General features: G+C 48.0%; 1 protein-coding gene across 1 annotated transcript in view; it reads right to left on the reverse strand.

Annotated features, from left to right (window-relative positions):
- The window catches only part of LRP4 (LDL receptor related protein 4), a 51,595-nt gene that overhangs the window by 5,064 nt on the left and 28,051 nt on the right, over window positions 1–18,480 (reverse strand). Inside the window, exons 21-37 of the mRNA XM_032356889.1 lie at window positions 16,878–17,067; window positions 16,658–16,789; window positions 15,608–15,748; window positions 15,202–15,288; window positions 14,924–15,095; window positions 14,148–14,310; window positions 13,797–14,022; window positions 13,155–13,458; window positions 11,119–11,337; window positions 10,817–10,951; window positions 9,820–9,928; window positions 8,003–8,147; window positions 7,616–7,729; window positions 7,026–7,161; window positions 3,397–3,464; window positions 2,760–2,847; window positions 1,040–1,181 (exon numbers count right to left, since the gene is read on the reverse strand). Of these exons, the coding sequence (XP_032212780.1) occupies window positions 1,040–1,181; window positions 2,760–2,847; window positions 3,397–3,464; window positions 7,026–7,161; window positions 7,616–7,729; window positions 8,003–8,147; window positions 9,820–9,928; window positions 10,817–10,951; window positions 11,119–11,337; window positions 13,155–13,458; window positions 13,797–14,022; window positions 14,148–14,310; window positions 14,924–15,095; window positions 15,202–15,288; window positions 15,608–15,748; window positions 16,658–16,789; window positions 16,878–17,067 (2,571 nt within the window). The remainder of the gene's footprint in view (window positions 1–1,039; window positions 1,182–2,759; window positions 2,848–3,396; window positions 3,465–7,025; window positions 7,162–7,615; window positions 7,730–8,002; window positions 8,148–9,819; window positions 9,929–10,816; window positions 10,952–11,118; window positions 11,338–13,154; window positions 13,459–13,796; window positions 14,023–14,147; window positions 14,311–14,923; window positions 15,096–15,201; window positions 15,289–15,607; window positions 15,749–16,657; window positions 16,790–16,877; window positions 17,068–18,480) is intronic.

An 18,480-nucleotide genomic window follows, 5' to 3' on the forward strand; every position in this document is an offset into this window, starting at 1 on the left:
AACAGAAGAAAGAGGTCACACACTTTTCAGGTCTAACCTAGGACCATTATGATGGTTCTTCTCTGGGGGCATCAGACACTCTAGGAACCTAAGACCCAGGAGTCTTTCTCTCAAACATACTAATTGAGGAGGGCTCTACCATCCCTGAAACTGCACACTAGCCCTGCAGGTGGTGTTTTGGCTCCCCGTGGCAGCTTTTTTAATATGGAAATGCATGGATCCAGAAAGCATGTGATTGTTATGTAAAATGTACTCATTATGCGTGGGAGCCCTGGAGAGGTGAGGGCAAGCGTTGACTATGCCAGACAGGCCAGGCGAGTAGACCAATTAGGGTTTCATAAGGGACAGAACTGCTGATGAAAGGTGACAGGATTCTGGAAGAAGCAAGGGTCATATTAGACTAGGAAAGCCTGAAAATGGGGGATACCGGTCCCTTGTGGAAATGGGACTATTTTCCAAGCCTAAACATTCAGCACATAAATTTTCACTGAAGCAACAAAGGAGCTAAGAGAGCAAAAGCATGTAAACCTTCAGAATTCTACAGAAATCTCTTAAGACTCTGTGATAAGAGGAAGAACAGCAAGAAACCCAGCCATTCCCAGCCCTAGGTGCCAACAGCTTGGATCAGAGGATTAGAAAAGGGAGAGTCCAGGAGCTCTCAGGTTTTTTGGGTGTTGTCTAGGAATCTGGAGTGTTTCAGAGGAGTGCAGCCTCATTGCAGGGGAATGACCACTAGAGAAGAGAAAACCTATGAGCCGGGGAAAATATTTCCTGGCAGGGAGGTGTACACTTTCAGACCTAGACCTTCTGGAATCTGCTTACTAACCTTGCTCTCACTAAGGTCCCTCAATCTGGTCCCTCAGAGAGTCTAGATCTCTCCAGAATCCCATATCAGATTCAGTTCTTGTGTTCACTATAACTTCCAAAATGGTAGGTGGGACCACCTGGCACCCCTCACCGATCCGTTCAGGCAACTGGAGCATATCCATCCCCTCTCCAAAAACAAGACCCCACCTTGAAAATAAATTGTAATTTTTACCTCTTTCTTATAGCACAGTTGGTTGTACATGGCTGGCTTGGGGATTGCTTCAATTTTCACTTCCTGAGTGGAAGTTCGGTAGGAGGGGTTGCTGTAGGTCAGGTTCCCCATTCCGGGATCAGTTAACTTGGATTTTTTGTGTCTTTAGGAGGAAAGGTGATGAGAAATTAGTTCATATGTTTATGGGGATGACATCTGGGGAAGCTATAACCTGAAAGTGGTAGGCAGCCTCTAAGATGGCCCCAGTGATCCCCGCCTCCTGGTCTTTACCCCTTCTGAATCCCTGCCCCTTGAGTGTGGGCTGCATCTGGTGACTCACTTCTACTTTATTTTTAATGGTTTATTTTCAAGTAATCTCTATACCTAAAGTGGGGCTCAAACCTGTAACTCTGAGATCAAAAGTCACACACTCCACTGACTGAGCCAGCCAGGCAGCCCTGGTGACTCACTTCTGATGAACAGAATTTACAAAAGTCATGGATGCTAGATTAGGTCCCAAAGAAACTTGGTAGCTTCCATCTTAGGTTGCCTTTTCTCCCTCATTCTCGCTTATGCTTGCTCTGGGGAAGCAAGCTGCCATGTTGTCGGGTGTTTTTAGGAAGGCCCACAAGGCAGGGAAGTGATGAGGGAGTCTTCCAGCCAACAGTCAGCAAGGAACCAAGACCCTCAGTCCAACAGCCTATGAGGAACTGAATCCCGCCAACAGCTACATGAGTGTGCTTGGAAGGGACTCCCTCCCCAGTCAAACCTTAAGATAAGACCACAGCCCTGGCTGCTACCTGGACTGAAGTCTGTAAGAGAACCATGAGGCAGAGGCACGCAGCTAAACTGAATCCAGATTTCTGACCCCCCCCACACTGTGAGATAATAAATGGTTGTCATTTTAAGTTGCTAAGTTTCGGAATAATTTGCTATCCAGCAGTGGATAGCTGATATACTGAGTCAAGATAGATCTGTGTCAATCCACATCTGTTACTTACTAGCTGGGATCTTGGTAGATATAATCTAAACTTTGTGAGCCCCTGATCCTCATCTGTAAAGTGAGGAATAATAATACTTGTACTACAACCATTGTTGAGGGCATTCATACATATCCACTATGTAAGACTATTATTATTAGCATGTTGTTGTTGTGGTGGTGGTGGTTACTATTAGCAGAAGCCACAGCAGCAGAGCAAAATCCTGGAATTTTGCTGCAAGCAGTGTTTAAAGCATTTGGGGAAAAAACATACGAGGTTGTAAAAAGAGGATTCTAAACTGAAAATGACACACTCCACCTTCCCAGGATGATTGTACTGAGCAATGATAGGTCAAATAATATTGCAGTAGAGGCCGTGGTTATGTGAGGAAAAGGCCTTTCCAACTTCCAGGGTCTGAGAGGAGGTAGAGTAGTGGAAAAGCAGAGATGCTTGCATCGGTCCCAGCTTTGCCTCTTACTGTGTGACCTCAGGCCATACCCTCTGTGCCCTTAGCATCCTAGCCTATAAAGAAAGTCCCGAGGGCCACTGGGTCGTAATGTGAGGAACCTGCTCAGGCCGTGAATGGTGAAGAAGAGTCAGGATTCAGGTTCTACCTGTCCTCTCTGCGGCTCTGACCAGGGACCCATCTCGACATGAGGCTGGTCAGAGGCCGGATCAGCAAGGCGTGGAGCTTCCCGAGATCACTGCCGTGCGAATGAGGACCCATGGACACGTGCCCCCCGCGATGAGGCTGAGGTTACCTGTATAGCATCAAAGCTGCAATCACCAGCAAAATCAGCAGGATACTGAGGAGCCCACCGATGACGTAGCTGACGTGAAGTCCTTCCCCTAGGAACAACAGAGTCATGCTAAGCTGGGACCAAGGACAGTCCGCCAGCTGGTGTGAGGGGCGGGAAGATGGGGGGCTCCTGTGGTAGGGCCTGGATGGCAAAGTGTCTGAGAACGGCCAGGGAAGAGGCCACGGGGGTGGGGGCTGAGAAGAAACCTATCAGCCTGCCAGCATCTCTGTCCCCAGGTCCACTACTTACTAGCCATGAGACTTAAGGCACGACACTTGACTTGAAGCCTGTGTTTTCTCATCAGTTAAATGTAAATAATAAACTGTTCCTAACCTGGTGGCAGTGAAAGCTGAGTGTGTACATTCACGTACATACGTGCACATGTGTAGGTACACACACACATACACAGCTTAACAAATGGCTGGCATGTTGAAAGCACTCTGTAAGTGGTAGCTAGCTAATATTATTTTTTCTGTGGATTTACTCTGAGACACGGGCTCAACAACCCCAAAGAGTCTCCATGAATGGACGATATCAGTGGAGGCTCTGGTGCCTTAAAGCTTCTTCGTCTTTGAACAGTTGGGCACTGAGGGCTCACCTGGAGCAGCAGGAATGGCCTCATTGGAATGTGCACAGAGGCCCAGCTGGGCATCCTTTTCAGAGCATCTGTGGGGCAGAGAAAACTGTAGGTGAAGGCTACTTGTATTTGATAAAGATCCTGCCTTCCTCCAGGAAAGAGGGGAAGTCCTGGGGCAAGGGGGAGCCTGAAAGCCTCAGTTGGTTAAGCATCTGACTCTCGATTTCAGCTCAGGTCATGATCTCAGGGTCATGCAATCGAGCCCCACATTAGGTTCTGTGCTGGGTGTGGAGCCTCCTTTAGATTCCCTCTCTCCCTCTGCTCTGCCACTACCCATCCCATCCCCAATCTCTCTCTCTTAAATTAAAAATATATATATATATATATGTCCTGGGAAGGACAGGAAAAAGGCTTTTGAGTCAGGCTTTCAGATATTTGATTGTATCTAATGAGAGACATCAGAAGCACAGACCAGGAAATCCAAAGAAATCAGTATGAGTCATGTTTAAATAGTTTTTTATTTTATTTTTTAAAGATTACTTATTTATTTGGGGCGCCTGGGTGGCTCAGTGGGTTAAAGCCTCTGCCTTTGGCTCAGGTCATGATCCCAGGGTCCTGGGATCGAGCCCCACATCGGGCTCTCTGCTCAGCAGGGAGCCTGCTTCCTCCTCTCTCTCTGCCTGCCTCTCTGCCTACTTGTGATCTCTCTCTGTCAAATAAATAAATAAAATCTTAAAAAAAAAAAGATTATTTATTTATTTATTTGACAAACAGAGATCACAAGTAGGTGGAGAGGCAGGCAAAGAGAGACAAAAAGGAAGAAGCAGGCTTCCTAAGCAGAGAACCTGATGCGGGGCTCATTCCCAGGACCCTGGGATCATGACTTGAGCTGAAAGCAGAGGCTTTAACCCACTGAGCCACCCAGGCACCCCTTAAATAGTTTTTTTTTTTTTAAATGATTTATTTACTTATTTGAGAGAGAGAAAGAGAGAGAACAAGCGGGGACGGGCAGAGGGAGAGCGAGAATCCCAAGCAGATTCCCTACTGAGCACAGAGCCTGATGTGGGGTGCATGCAGGATCGATCTCACCACCCTGAGATCATGACCCGAGCTGCTCAAATGACTGGGCCACCCAGGCGCCCCGTGTTTAAGTGGGTTTTTAAATATGTACTCTTTAAAAAAGATTCCTCTAAAGAAGAGAAGCAGTTTGGAAGTGAGCTGGACGTCTGCTGACAGAACACTAAGGATACCAGGGGTAGGATTTATTAAGTTACCAGGATGAGTTGGAAGAAGCTACCAGCCAAGCAAACCTCTGATTGGATACAGAGTAGCACAAGGTCTAAACAGACCTTGAAAAAAAATTGTTTTTCTTCTCTCCATTCTTTCACAAGGGAATATGCAAGACATCCAGAGGGAGGGCTCAAAGAACCAACTTGAAATGCTAAGAAGGTAACTTCTTTGTGGCACATTATGAACAGGCAATTAAAGGCATCTCCTAAAAGGCTAGAGAAAAGCTATTTGCAAGAGCGTTTGAAACCAAGATACACGGAGTCTTCAAACAGACTCTGATTGTTAGAAAATGATCTGAGTAGGGTTCGAAAGTTTTCTAAATTATCCTAAAGAAAATCAGATTAATCATGATTTCCAGTACTCAGAAGTTAGTGAAAAAGATACATGTTTATATCCTGATGTTTGGTTTTCTATATAAACTTCCAAAAAGAGAAAATGGGGCAAACAGAATGAGTGTGATTCTGTGTAAATTTTATGATTTTATTCCATTCATTTTTTAATACTTCCAATTCTAGTTTTTACACTATTGATTTTTAATTTTTTTAAAGATTTTATTGGAGAAAGTGAGTGTGCATGAGTGTGTGAACAGGCCCAAGTGGGGGGGTGAAAGGGGGGCAGAGGGAGAGGGAGAAGCAGGCTCTCCGCTGAGCAGGGAGCCTGACCCAGGTCTCAATTCCAGGACCCCAGGTTCATGACCTGAGCCTAAAGCAGATGCTTAGCTGACTAAGCCACCCAGGCGCCCTTCTTTTTTATTTTTAAAGTAAACTCTACGCCATTGTGGCATTTGACCCTGAGCTCAAAAGTCACGTGCTCTACTTACTGAGCCATCTAGGCACCATGCAAATTTTATAATTTTAAAGACATGAGTCTAGAGTTCTCATTTGGGATTATTATTATGTTTCTGCTTTTCAGAATTGAAGTCGTTAATTATCTTTTTAAGCTAAAGTTGATACTAAAGAGACAGTATATTACAATGGGAAAAAATGTCTCAAAAGAAAATGTCTGGCAAGATAGACATCAAAACAGTAACAATAGGAAACTAAACCACTATCTCAGAAAGACACCTACACCCCCACATTCACGACAGTGTTATTTACAATAGCCAAGACATGGAAACAACGTATGAATAAAGAAGATGTGGTGCATATATATGATGGAACTTTCTTTCTTTCCTTCTTTCTGTCTTTCTTTCTTTCTTTTTTTTTTTTAAAGATTTTATTTATTTATTTGACAGAGAGAAATCACAAGTAGACGGAGAGGCAGGCAGAGAGAGAGAGAGGGAAGCAGGCTCCCTGCTGAGCAGAGAGCCCGATGCGGGACTCGATCCCAGGACCCTGAGATCATGACCTGAGCCGAAAGCAGCAGTTTAACCCACTGAGCCACCCAGGCGCCTCTCTGTCTTTCTTTTTTGTTTGAAGATTTTATTTGCTTATTTATTTGAGAGAAAGAGAAAGCGTGAGTGGGGGGATGGAGCAGAGAGAGAGGGACAAGCAGACTCTGAGCTGAGCACAGAGCCCAATGTGGGACTCGGTTTCACAACCCTGAGACTATGACTTGAGCCAAAATCAAGAGTCGGATGCTTGACCAACTGAGCCACCCAGGTGCCCTAATACATAATGCAATATTATTCAGCCATAAAAGTCAGTTTTAAGATGTGCATTGTTCTATAGTCTAACACCTCTGGAACAGGAATGTGTCTTACAATCACTGGCATCTCACAATTGATGTTGGTCATTTTCTCAGTTGAAACTCTCAATCGGGATGCATCTTAAATTAATAGTACCATCAACTTAATTAAATACAATATTTTATACTTGATTTGAGAACTGTTCATGGTTATGCTTGCTTATTTAATAACAGGGTGTGTGTGTGTGTTTGAGGTCATTATAAGCCAACCACAGTCCTGAGGATGTCCCAGGTCATAAAACCACAGCCCTGAGACGACTATGAATTTGTGGTTTCTTTTTTTTTGACTTTTTCTTTTTTTTTTTTTTTTTTGACTTTGTGGTTTCTAAGCAAACTGCAGGACAAGACAATATACTAAACAGGTTACCTGAGAACAAACATCACAGAAAGGAAGAAGGAACGCCATGTAGGAAACTCCTCCTGAGTAATTTCCCTCTCCCTTAGAGATCTTCTAAGCACTTAAAGCTTCTTGCCCTCAGAGCTAGAAAGACAATCGCTTGCAACAGTCTACAGGTCAAAATATCCTCTCCAGCGCCAAAAGCAGGGCCTGGTAGCTAACGATGTGCTCTACCGTCCATGTGCCAGAATGACTAAGCTAACGCCATGGTCTTCTGCTGGAAAGGGGATGGTGATTTGGAAGAAAGAGCCCTGAATCCCATACCGAATACACTTACCTTCCTCCCACCTCCTCCAAAGATGTGCGGGTCCGAGTGGTGGAGGAACGCAAGGTGGTAGGGAGTGTGTTGGGTAGCACTGGGCTCCTTTCACTTAGGCTGGTAGCCCTGGGAGCTGGGGGCACCAGACCAGGTACTGGAGAGAAAAAGGACTGTGTGAGCCCCTGGAGCCCCAGATCTCTACATGTGATCCAAGAGTAACACCTGGGACACTTGACAAAACAGTCTTCTAGCTGTCCTTATCCTAGGCACCCTCATTAAAGCCTCTTCATACTGTAAATAAAACGGATTTGGGCTCCAATGTTAGTAGCTCTGGATGGCTAGCTGGTCCACAAAGGTCAGGAAAGACAGTAATATACGGGCCACAGCAGGGGTCAGGGAACCAGGAGACCTGAATTCCATTTTAGTAAATGCCAGAAGCCAGGCAAACCCGGGTCTGTGCTATTCCAAAGCTCAAGCTCATTGCTCCCAGTCACTTTGCTATAAAACCCCTTGAGGGGGATCCCACCCAGAAGGACAGAGCTGACGCTGATGATCCCCTGCCACTCCAATGGCTCTGCTGGTCCAGGGGCCCGTCCAGTGCAACTCACCAAGGGAGCAGGGCCGACCATCTGGCTCATCCGGACAGGCACATACAAAGTCCGAGGCCCTGGCAAAGCACAGGTGGGTGCAGCCTCCATTGTTCACACCACAGGCATTCGTCCCTAGAGGCAGAGCGGGTGAGTGTCTGGTTTGGGATAGAATCAGGTCTCCCAGATTGGCACTTCTCAGTAAGGAGGAACTCCGGGGCACCTCATTCCCAGGGGCAGTAGGGCAGAACGGATACAACCACACGGGGCTGAAAAAGGCCTACGGGATTGAAATGGGAGCCAAAAGGCTCTCCTGTGAGTCTAAATGTCTCGGTAATTAAGAGTCCTTGGGGAGACCCACCACCCCACTGATGGCAAGGAAGCAGGCTCAGGACCCAGAAAGCCCACCTGTCTGTCGCTGAGGAGAAACCACAATGATATCCATAAGCCCTTCCACATTCGCCAACACTGTCTCCTTGTTCCGGCCTGAGTACTTGTCCACACGCTGGATTGACTTGGTCTGCCAGTCTGTCCAATAGATCCATCTGTCCTGCTACTCAACAGGAAAACCCAATAAAGAGTAGATATTATTCAACAGTCTGTCCTCAGCAGAGTTGCGTGCTTCAGCACGTGTACTCCCTCTGCTGAAATGCCCTCTTTGTCTCTTATCCAGCACACCAACTTCCGTGTGTCCCCCAATATGGCACTGTCCGGGACATCTCCCTCAGTCCATACAGAGTTCCCTCCTCCATGCTGCTCTGTGCCTTCTACAAGTGAGCCTTGACACTCTGTGGTCATCTGCTTACCTGCCCATGATGTAAGACTAAGTCCTTCAAGGACAAAAATGCATTTCATTTATCTCTCAATTTCTAGCACTCACACATAATTCTCAGTCAGTTGACTACGTGGCTCAATGAATAAATGACTTCTTGTACCTAGTAAATAGGAGGAACTTGGGGGCAAGGGGTCCTTCTAAGATCCTGGCTCTTCTGGGCCCTTCACTTAGAGCCCTGGCCCAAATCTTCTGGTTACGTCTGGGGGAAGCTGCCTTCTAATGCAATGATCCTCAGATTCTTGGCCAGGGGTGGGGAACGCAGAGAAGATGGTTCCCCTCCTGCTTCCGGGTATGTATCAGAAATCCCAGGGGACACTTGGAGATTGAAAAACCATATTCAATATCATCCTATAGTTTTACATTTGGAGTACGGGGTAGGCAGGGCCCAAATCTTATTGGCTGGTAGGATACGATGCACATTACAGATAAGTGGACATTGGTCAAAAATGAACAAAGATTTTTAAATGGCTGAGGATCCCTGTTTCGGCCCCAAGCTTGGTAGATCTCCTTTTCCCCTGAATTATCATACAAGGTTAGAACTCAAAAATGTCAGCCAGTGATAATTAAAATGATTAAAAACAACACGACTGAGTTCCAGATACATGTGCTAATGCTTTGCACATATTTTGGGAGGATACCATTATTATTATTATTATTTTTTAGGATTTTATTTATTTATTTATTTGACAGACAGAGGTCACAAGTAGGCAGAGAGGCAGGCAGAGAGAGAGAGGGAAGCAGGCTCCCTGCTGAGCAGAGAGCCCGATGTGGGGCTCGATCCCAGGACCCTGAGATCATGACTTGAGCCGAAGGCAGAGGCTTTAACACACTGAGCCACCCAGGCACCCCAGGAGGACACCATTATTAAACTTATTTATTTTTTAGGTAAGTGAAGCTTAGAGAAGTTCAGTATCTTGTCCAAAGTTGCACTTGTTCAATGAACAGGCAGAGCTTGAACCCACTGAGCTGGCAGATTAGAGGCTTAATAAACGTACCAACTGGCTGGCTGCCTCAATACTTGGGCTCATAGCCCCTCTACCCTACAGCCACTAAGCCAGCTGCCTGGGCTCAGCTGACAGAAACATGGCATTAGAATCAACTACGGAGCCTGTTAGAATGCCCCTCCCTAAGCCCAATGCTCATGAAGCAGAGTCTTTATCACCCAGGGCCCAGGAATCTGCATTTTCAAGTCCCTCCCTCAAATGCTAGAACATGGAGTAGTGGGATGGGACTAGGAGACACATGGCACCAAGGCTTCAGTGTGCAGAAATGAGCTTCCATAGCCTGTCTGTCGCGTAGCAACTAGGGTTGAGGCCACTAACTTGGGATCCCAAAGGAATACCCACCCCCCCATCAAGGAGGTTTAGTTACCTCTCTCCTGAGCCAGTACCTGAGTGAGAGCAAAAGGGTGGGAGACATGGCTGACTAAGATCTGCCGTAGCTTCCCATTGAGGTCAGCACTCTCGATCCGGTCCAGATGTGCATCTACCCAATAGATCCTGTGAAGGACAAGAGAGAAGGTGGCTGCCTCAAATGCTTGCCAAGAAGCCCAGTCCTTCCCCACAAGGAGCTATCTGTCCCCCTCCTGAGCTGGCCCAGCAGGGGCTGTGAGTCGTCAAAAGGTGCCCTTGATCAGAGAGGTCACTGCGAGTCCCAAAGCTGAAGAAGGGAGGGTGGTAACTCAAGTAGGGGGCTGGAGCTGTCTGGGGTGGGGTAGAGAGCCTTGTGATCTCAGAGGAGCCACCCTCCAGGTTCATCTGATCCCAAGAATCAAAGTCCAAATTCTTAGGAGCACTCTTCAAGAAGAGATCTCACCAAAAAAAAAAAAAAAAAAAAAAAAAAAAAGCAAAAGAAAGAAAAAAAGAAGAGATCTTGCTGTACAAGGACTTCACTGAGGCTAAGGGGAGAAGGCATTCCTTTTCTCCAGCCCAACTCTCCAGGTGAGTTTGATTCCTTTCCCTTCTTCTGGGGGCAGAAAGGGAAGCTGGCTGCCTTGAAGCACCTTTCACCCTCTTCTCCTGTAGCATTTTGATCTAGATGAGGAGTTGCAAATTCTAATGAGTGAAGGAATCAGAAGAGTAACAAATGCAAAAAAAACCAGCCTCCAATGAGTAGGGGCTCATGGGATCTGTGGTCCAACCAGAGGACAGGCTCTGCTTAAGACACTCAAATCAAAAACTTGTAAACCACACAAACAAAATCCATCTGAGGACTGAGGGCCGGATTCAGCAACCCTTGCTCTAAGAATACATCCCCTCATCCTTCTCGCTTTTTTCCTCCTTACCTACCATGGAGCTTTCTATCTTTTTGTTTTCACTGTCTGACTCTCCACCATCCTTTCCTCTACCCACTCAATTTCCAGGAAGCTCCTGGGACAGGGTTCCCACCTGCGGGTGTCATAGTCCAGGGTAAGGCCATTGGGCCAACCCAGGTCTGTGTTGATGAGGACCTTCCGCTCGGAGCCATCCAAGTTTGCCCGCTCAATCTTGGCAATGTGGCCCCAGTCGGTCCAGAAGAGATACCTGAGATACAATACCACCATCATCACCAAAGCAAGGGAAGATGGCACCCAGAAGCTCGGAGAATTAGGGGGGGACACACTGACATCATTAGTACATGGGCATTTTCCTAGGGACTCTTCATCAGGCCCTTCCTCCCTGGGGGTCTCTTTTGCCGGCCATGAACTTACCCCTTCCGGGGGAAAACGGCAATAGCCCGAGGCTCGTCCAGGCTGTTGTTGATCAGCACTTTGCGGCAGGAACCATCTAGCCTTGATGCTTCAATGGTATTTCGGCCCGTGTCCGTCCAGTACAGATTCCTGGCTACCCAGTCTACTGCCAGCCCGTCGGTGGTCTTCAGCCCACGCCCGATCACTGTTTCCATGTTGCTGCCATTCAGATCCGCTCTCCTGAGGGAATAGCCCAGGGCTGGCTGACTGACCCGACTGACCAGAGGTAGACTGGATACCCCCACAGACTTTTAAGCATATTTATTTAAGTAATTTCTACACCTGACATGGGGCTCAAACTTATGACCCCAAGATCAAGAGTCACATGCTCTTCCAACTAAGCCAGCCTCTCACCCCTAGACTCAAACCCCTTTAATCCATGTTCTGATAATTAGATCCCTATTATAAACTCCACAGGGACAGAGACTACCTATCTATCAGTACACTCCTCAGCATCTAGCCACAGGAGGTAGTCAAAATATTAGCAGAATTAATGGGCAAATCCTTGGGAGGACAGAATGTTTCCTGCTCTAAGTAGGAGGTGTTTGGGCCCATGTCTTGCAGAAGACAGGTCAGTAATTCCCCACATACCTTAGGAGAGAGATAAGGATTGATAGGTGGTAATTATAAAAAAGGCACATTGGTCCAAATCTCCCTGTGTATTTTTTTTTTTTTTTAAAGATTTTTTTTTTTTTTCTTTTTAAAGATCTTTATTTATTTATTTGACGGAGATCACAAGTAGGCAGAGAGACAGGCAGAGAGAGAGGAGGAAGCAGGCTCCCCGCGGAGCAGAGAGCCCGATGTGGGGCTCGATCCCAGGACTCTGGGACCACGACCCGAGCCGAAAGCAGAGGCTTTAACCCACTGAGCCACCCAGGCGCCCCTCCCTGTGTATTTTTACATTAGTCCTCTACCACGGAATTCAGCCACAGGATGGGGTATGTCATAAACACTTCAGGAACTTCTCTAGACTACATATTCCCACCTGCTCCCAGCATGAGATTCCTTTTTTTTTTTTTTTTAAGATGTTATTTATTTATGTAAGAGGGAGAAAGAGAGAGCACAAGCAGAGGGGAGCAGGAGAAGGAGAAACAAGCTCCCCACTGAGCAGGGAGCCTGAAGTGGGGCTCAATCCCAGGACCCCGGGGATCATGACCTGAGTGGAAAGCTGATGCTTAATCAACTGAGCCACCCAGGCACCACCACCAACACCCCCCAACCGTCCAGCTCCAGCTTGAGATTCTAATATGCCTCTCAGGGAGAACCAAGGGGGAACGCCCTTATTCTTTTATAGGAGAATCTCTGCCGTAATAAACCCCTCAAAATAGTGGCAGGCCATCACATTCCTCAGCTATGATGGGACAAAAAACAAATGGAAAGAACAATAGAAAGTAAAATAAACAAAACAAAAATATTTTTAAAACAGCAAAACGCAACCTTGTGAACAACCCCAGGCCTTGGCATTTGGCCAGGGATCCTGTATTATAATACAGATATACTGCTTAGCTACTCATCAATGAGTCTTAGGGAATGCAAGGAGCTCCCACAGGGCCGGGCAGTGGGGCAGGTCCTCAGCCTGATTGTTTTATATACTGGGCTTCTATTAATCTAGAAATAAACAACAACAATAAAAAACCCCAAATCTGAACTCTATTCTTTTTTTTTTTTTTTTTTTTAAAGATTTTACTTATTTGACTGTAAGAGAGAGCACACAAGCAGGGGGAGCAGCAGGCAGAGGGAGAAGCAGACTCTCCACTGAGCAGGGAGCCTGATGTGGGACTCGATCCCAGGACCCTGGGATCATGACCTGAGACAAAGGCAGATGCTTAACCAACTGAGTAACCCAGTGCCTCTGAACTCTATTATTAGTGACAAGTGAACAACAAGTCAGGATTAGAACCACTCAGTCTGCTTAGAGGTCAACATGGACATGACCTCACCCCACCAGGGATGGGACACAGGTCTGTGTCCTCTGGAGATTTCAGGGACATTCATACCTGATAACATCCAGGAACACGTCTGTGTAATAGACCTTCCCGTCCACGCTGTCATAGTCTAGGGAGATGACATTGTTCAGCTCGGGAACTGGGATGTGCACGTCCGTGTGGTCACTGGTATCCAGCGAGATACGCCGGATGGAGCCTCGGCTGGAGAAGAGCAGGTAGGTCTCGGGGGAGGGATCACATGTCTTCCCATCTCGCTTCAACTGGATGCCAGTGGGGCAGGCGCAGGAGAAGCCTGAGGGTCGAGGCAAGCAGAGGTGGGAGCAGCCGCCATTTCTAGAGCCACACTTGTTAGAACCTGGGGAGGCAAGACGCATGAGCCATGACAACCAGCCTGGATTCCTGCAGAAAACTTACAAAGGCCCTGGTCTCGTATGCCTGGTTCTCTGCTGTCCTAAGTGACAGAATCTGGTGCCTGGCAGGGATGAGGGAGGAGGAGCAGGTGTGTCTCCCTTCAGGTTTTCTGAAGGTGATAGCAGTCAGAGTCCCAGAGCCATACCCGGACGGAGCACAGCCTGATCAAGGAAGGGGGCTTAGGGAGGTCCTTGTCTCTGAGATCGTAGAAGGATCTCTGTGCTCCCGACTTATCTCAGACACCGGGCTACCCTCAGAAAGCCAGCTCTGGCCCACTCTCACCCAGTGGTTGTGCCCGGTCCACGGCTTGAATGTCCATGAGGCCTGGCAGATTGGACCTCACCAGGATGACATTGCTGCCGGTCCCCTTGTCGGCACGGTGGATGCTCCGGGTCTGCCAGTCAGTCCAGTAGATATAGGAGTCAAGCAGAGTGAGGCCATAGGGGTGCTGGACGGGGGACACCAGCGTGTGCCGGCTGCCACCGTTCAGGTCGGCAGCCTCAATTCGCTGTGGAGGAAGGAGACGGTCTGGGGTGGCTATGTATAGTTGAGGAGCCCTGAGTAGAGATCCTGAACAGCCCCCCTCCCATCTCCCCAGGCTTCCGGGAAAAGCAACAGGAGCAGGACTCTTACCTCAGTGTGGGCATCAGCCCAGAGCAGTTGGGAGCTGGCCTTGTCCACGGTCAGCCCATTGGGCCATCCTAAGTTGTTGCTGATGAGCACGGTCCGGTCTGAGCCGTCCATTCCAGACCGCTCCAGCTTGGCGTTCTCCCCCCAGTCTGTCCAGTACATGAACCTGGGCCAGGAAAAATACTCGCTGCTATGTCCGTAGCTCCTATATGCTGGAAGTACTGACCACAGGCCAAACGCTGTGAAAAGTATTTCATGCAAAAAGTGGAGTTGTTGCTCAGGGGGTCTAGGGCTTCGGATGTGCAGGCCGAGAACGTTCTGAAGATGTGTCACCATCGTGTGAATAGACTTTACTGAGCCGTACACTTAAAAAACCATTGAGATGGTAAATTTTATTTTTTTTTAACCACAATTTTTTTAAGAAAGAATTTTCCATGGATTCTCTCACTTTGTCCTCCCAAGAGCATGAGGTATACATTTTCACTCTCACCTCCACTTACTGGTGAGGAAACTGAGGATCAGAGGTTAAAAACAGGACCCGGAGTGACAGACGCAGCTAACACATGGTAAAGAATGTTGAATCCTGGATTTCTGACTTCAAGGCTGGTGCCCGTTACCTCTACATTACCCTACCCGCCCCAAAAGAAGTCAGAAGGGGCGAGGTCCATCTCCACGTTCCTCTGAGGCACGCCTGCGTTCGATTCTTCTCCTGCACCCCTGTGGGAGCCCCAGCTGGCCCGGCCCAGCCCGCTGCCCAGATCCACAGAGCCGGCTCTCACCCCATCTCATGGTACAGCACAATGGCCCGTGGGCTGTCCAGGTTCTGCCACACCAGCACTTTCCTCATGGACCCGTCCAGGTTGCCCACTTCAATCCGGTTGGTTCCCGTGTCTGTCCAGTACACTTTCCGGCCAATGGCATCCACCGCGAGCCCATCTGTGGTCTGCAGCCCTGCAGGAAGTCAAGAGCGCACACTGGCTCCTGCCTTAAAACAGACGGGCTGTTTCCCCAGCTCTGGAGCCAGACAGGGGGTCCCTGGGCTGGAAGCAAGGCCCACCTGTGGTGATGATGTCCTCATGCTGCGAGCCATCCAGATTGGCACGGCTGATGCTGTGCAGGGTACTGTCTGACCAGTACACCTTTCCTGGAAAGGGAAGGCTTGGCTTAGCCTGGACCCTCGCCTCTCCCAAAGGGACACCCACAGGGACGCCAGGGCGTGTCAGAGAGAACCTCTACCCCTGAGCAGAGGCAACCCAGGGAAATAAAGAATGAGCATAAGAGGAAAGTTGTTGGCAGGGATGGAAGCAAGGCCCCAAACCATGCCCTCGTTACCCAAGAGGAAGCTACAGAGATGGGGGCAGGGCTGTGCCAGAGGGAACAGGAAGCCCCAGGCTCTTGGCAGGAAGCAACGGGAGAGGAAGAACAGCAGCTGCAGTAGCTTGGGGACAGAGGGCCACACGGACCTTCCTGGGGATCTACTCCAATGGCAATGGTATTCTTCATGGTAATGTTGATAGGTACCACCACGTCAGCAAAATAAGGGATGTCCAAGGAGACCATGCGTATGTCTATTCTCCTGGCGAAGATGAGGAAACTGTTCATGCCTGCCCAGGTAGGGACAAAAGGAAAGAGGACAGTCACCCTAGTGCAGCCAGTAAGAGGATCTGACTTGTTAGTTTCTAGTGGATCCTGGGTAAGTTCTTTAAATTGCTCAAGCCTCAGCTTTAGCATCTGTAGAATGGGAATAAGGGCAGGGTATCCTGTAAGGACTAGAAGAGATCTGTACACAGAAAAGCACTTAGCACTGGGCCTGACATATAGTTGTAAACGAGAGCTCTTTGTTAATATTCTAGAAGTGACACACTTTTCAAGAACTTTTACCATTTGGTTTAAAAAACTTTATGTTATGTGAAAAAGGGCTTTCCCTACAGATCATGGAGGGCCTATTCACAGATCCTTTCTCATTCAAACTCCCAAGGACGTTAGGGTTCAAATGCAGCCAGTCATGTAGCATCCCCTAGGGAGAAACATCAACTTCTAACTGCTGGGCAGCCAGGCCCTGCTCCCGGACCTTCCAGCTGAGGCTGTCATCTATGTTGTACACTCACAAAGTGGTACTTCCAAGGCATGACATTGGAGAGATCATAAGTTTTAATATTCATTATGTAAACTCTGGGCAGATAAAACTGAAGTGACTTGTTTTAACCTGATCAGTGTATTATGACAATTTTCCAACAATGAAAGCAGGGCATCTGGGAAAAGAGCATCTTTTTCTAGTATGCATAGAGACCCCATAAGAACAAGTTAGACTCTGCCTATGATCCTGTCTACCTGGTCCCTTGGGCCTCTTTCTGGACTTTTCCTTCTCTCTAGAACTTTTTGGTCTCCTCTATGCCTCTCAGAGTACGAGGACCTATGGTTTCTCAACCCACCCTGGAGTCCACCCACAGAAGGAAGACAGCCACTGCCCCACTTGGAGAGGCTCTATCCTGATTTGTGATGCTCCAACTTACCTGGTGAGCAGGTCTTGCCATCAGGCATCAGGTTGATGCCCGTGGGGCAGGTACAGCTGAAGCCACTCGGATTTGGGGACCGAAGACACAGATGGCTGCAGCCTCCATTCTCCCTAGCGCATGGCGTGGACACTGCAGGGGGAGGTGGAGGGGGGTCAAAGGGGAGGTCTACGGCAAAGGAAGGCCAAGGAGAAGCCTCGGCGGGCCGAAGGCTGCTTACCTGGGGGCCGCCGGCGGTGGAAGACATGGATGTCCATAAGGTTCTCCAAATTCTCCTGCAGGGTCTCCCGGTCTAGCCCCGTCAGTCGGTCTGCGCTCTGTATACTCTTGGTCTGCCAGTCAGTCCAATAGATGCGCTCTCCGTACAGGGTCAGCCCAAAGGGGTGGGGGAGCTGGCTTCCAATCAGCACCTGCCAGGCAGGGAGGGCAGCACGAGGTCATCCCCCAGCAAGGTGCGAAAGCACAGAGCTGTGGTCAAGATGGATCCACCCACACACATGCAGACAGGATACAGTTCCTCCACTGCCACCTGCTGGGTAACCTTGAGCAACAGCTGGTTATCAAATCTCTGAGAGGTGTCTCAGTGGCTCAGCCAATTAAGTGGCTGCCTTCAGATCAGGTTATGATGCTAAGGTCCTGGGATAGAGTCCCGCATCAGGCTCCTCGCTCAGTGGGGAGCCTGCTTCTCCCTCTGCCTGCTGCTCCCCCTGCTGGTGCTCGCCTGTATGTGCGTGCTCTCTCTCTCTCATTAAAACAAAAAACTCTCTGAGCTTTGGTTTGCCAATCTGTTATATGACCGTGACAGCGCCTGGCTCCAAGGGTTGTGTGATGATTGTAAAAGATCTCGTATGATTTAGGTAACCTCAGAGTCTCTCTGCACAAATTATTTATTCATTACAAAAGGAAAAACAGTAGACACCCTCTTAACCAACCACCTTGACCGTGCCAAGTTAATATCACTGCAAAGGGACAAGCTGACATCTGTGCCTGCTGGTGAGACACACTGGACACAGCTTGATTTAATGTAGGAATCCTGCCCCAAACATAATCTGAGTCTAAGGGAACAGCAGACAGACTGAGAGACATTCTACAAAATAACTAGCATTTGATTTTTTTTTAAAAAGAATATTTATTAATTAATTTATTTGACAGACAGAGGTCACAAGTAGGCAGAGAGGCAGGCAGAGAGAGAGGGGAGGAAGCAGGCTCCCTGCGGAGCAGAGAGCCCGACGTGAGGCTTTATCCCAGCACCCCCGGACCATGACCCGAGCCGAAGGCAGAGGCTTTAACCCACTGAGCCACCCAGGAACCTCTGGCATTTGATATTTAAAAATACAAAGGTCATGAAAGACACAGAAGGGACTCATTTCCTTGACTGGATGGGTTAAATAAGGATGAGGAAGTAGAGGTTAAAGAGACCAGATTACTAAACACAGTTGTGATCTGGGATTGGATCCTGGTCTAAGAAAGAAAAAAGAAAAAAAAAAAGCTACAAAGGACATTATTGGGGCAATTGGTGGTGAGACTGAACATGGACTGTTAATTAGACAGTAATGCTGTATCAGTGCTAAATTTCCTGGTTTTGATCATCACACTGTGGTTACTTGAGACAATGTCCTTGTTCTTAGGAAACTGAAGAATTTTCGGGTCACGGAATGGATGTTTCCAATTTATTCTCAGACGGTTCAGAAAAATAATAATGCATGTGTATGTGTGTGTGTATAGAGAATGGTATACCAATGTGACAAATCTCACAACTTTTTTGTTTGAAATTATACCAATGAACAACAGCAAAAACAAAGAGAGCAATCATCCAGCAGGCA

This window comes from Mustela erminea, chromosome 9 (assembly GCF_009829155.1).
Source record: "Mustela erminea isolate mMusErm1 chromosome 9, mMusErm1.Pri, whole genome shotgun sequence".
Lineage (NCBI taxonomy): Eukaryota > Metazoa > Chordata > Mammalia > Carnivora > Mustelidae > Mustela > Mustela erminea.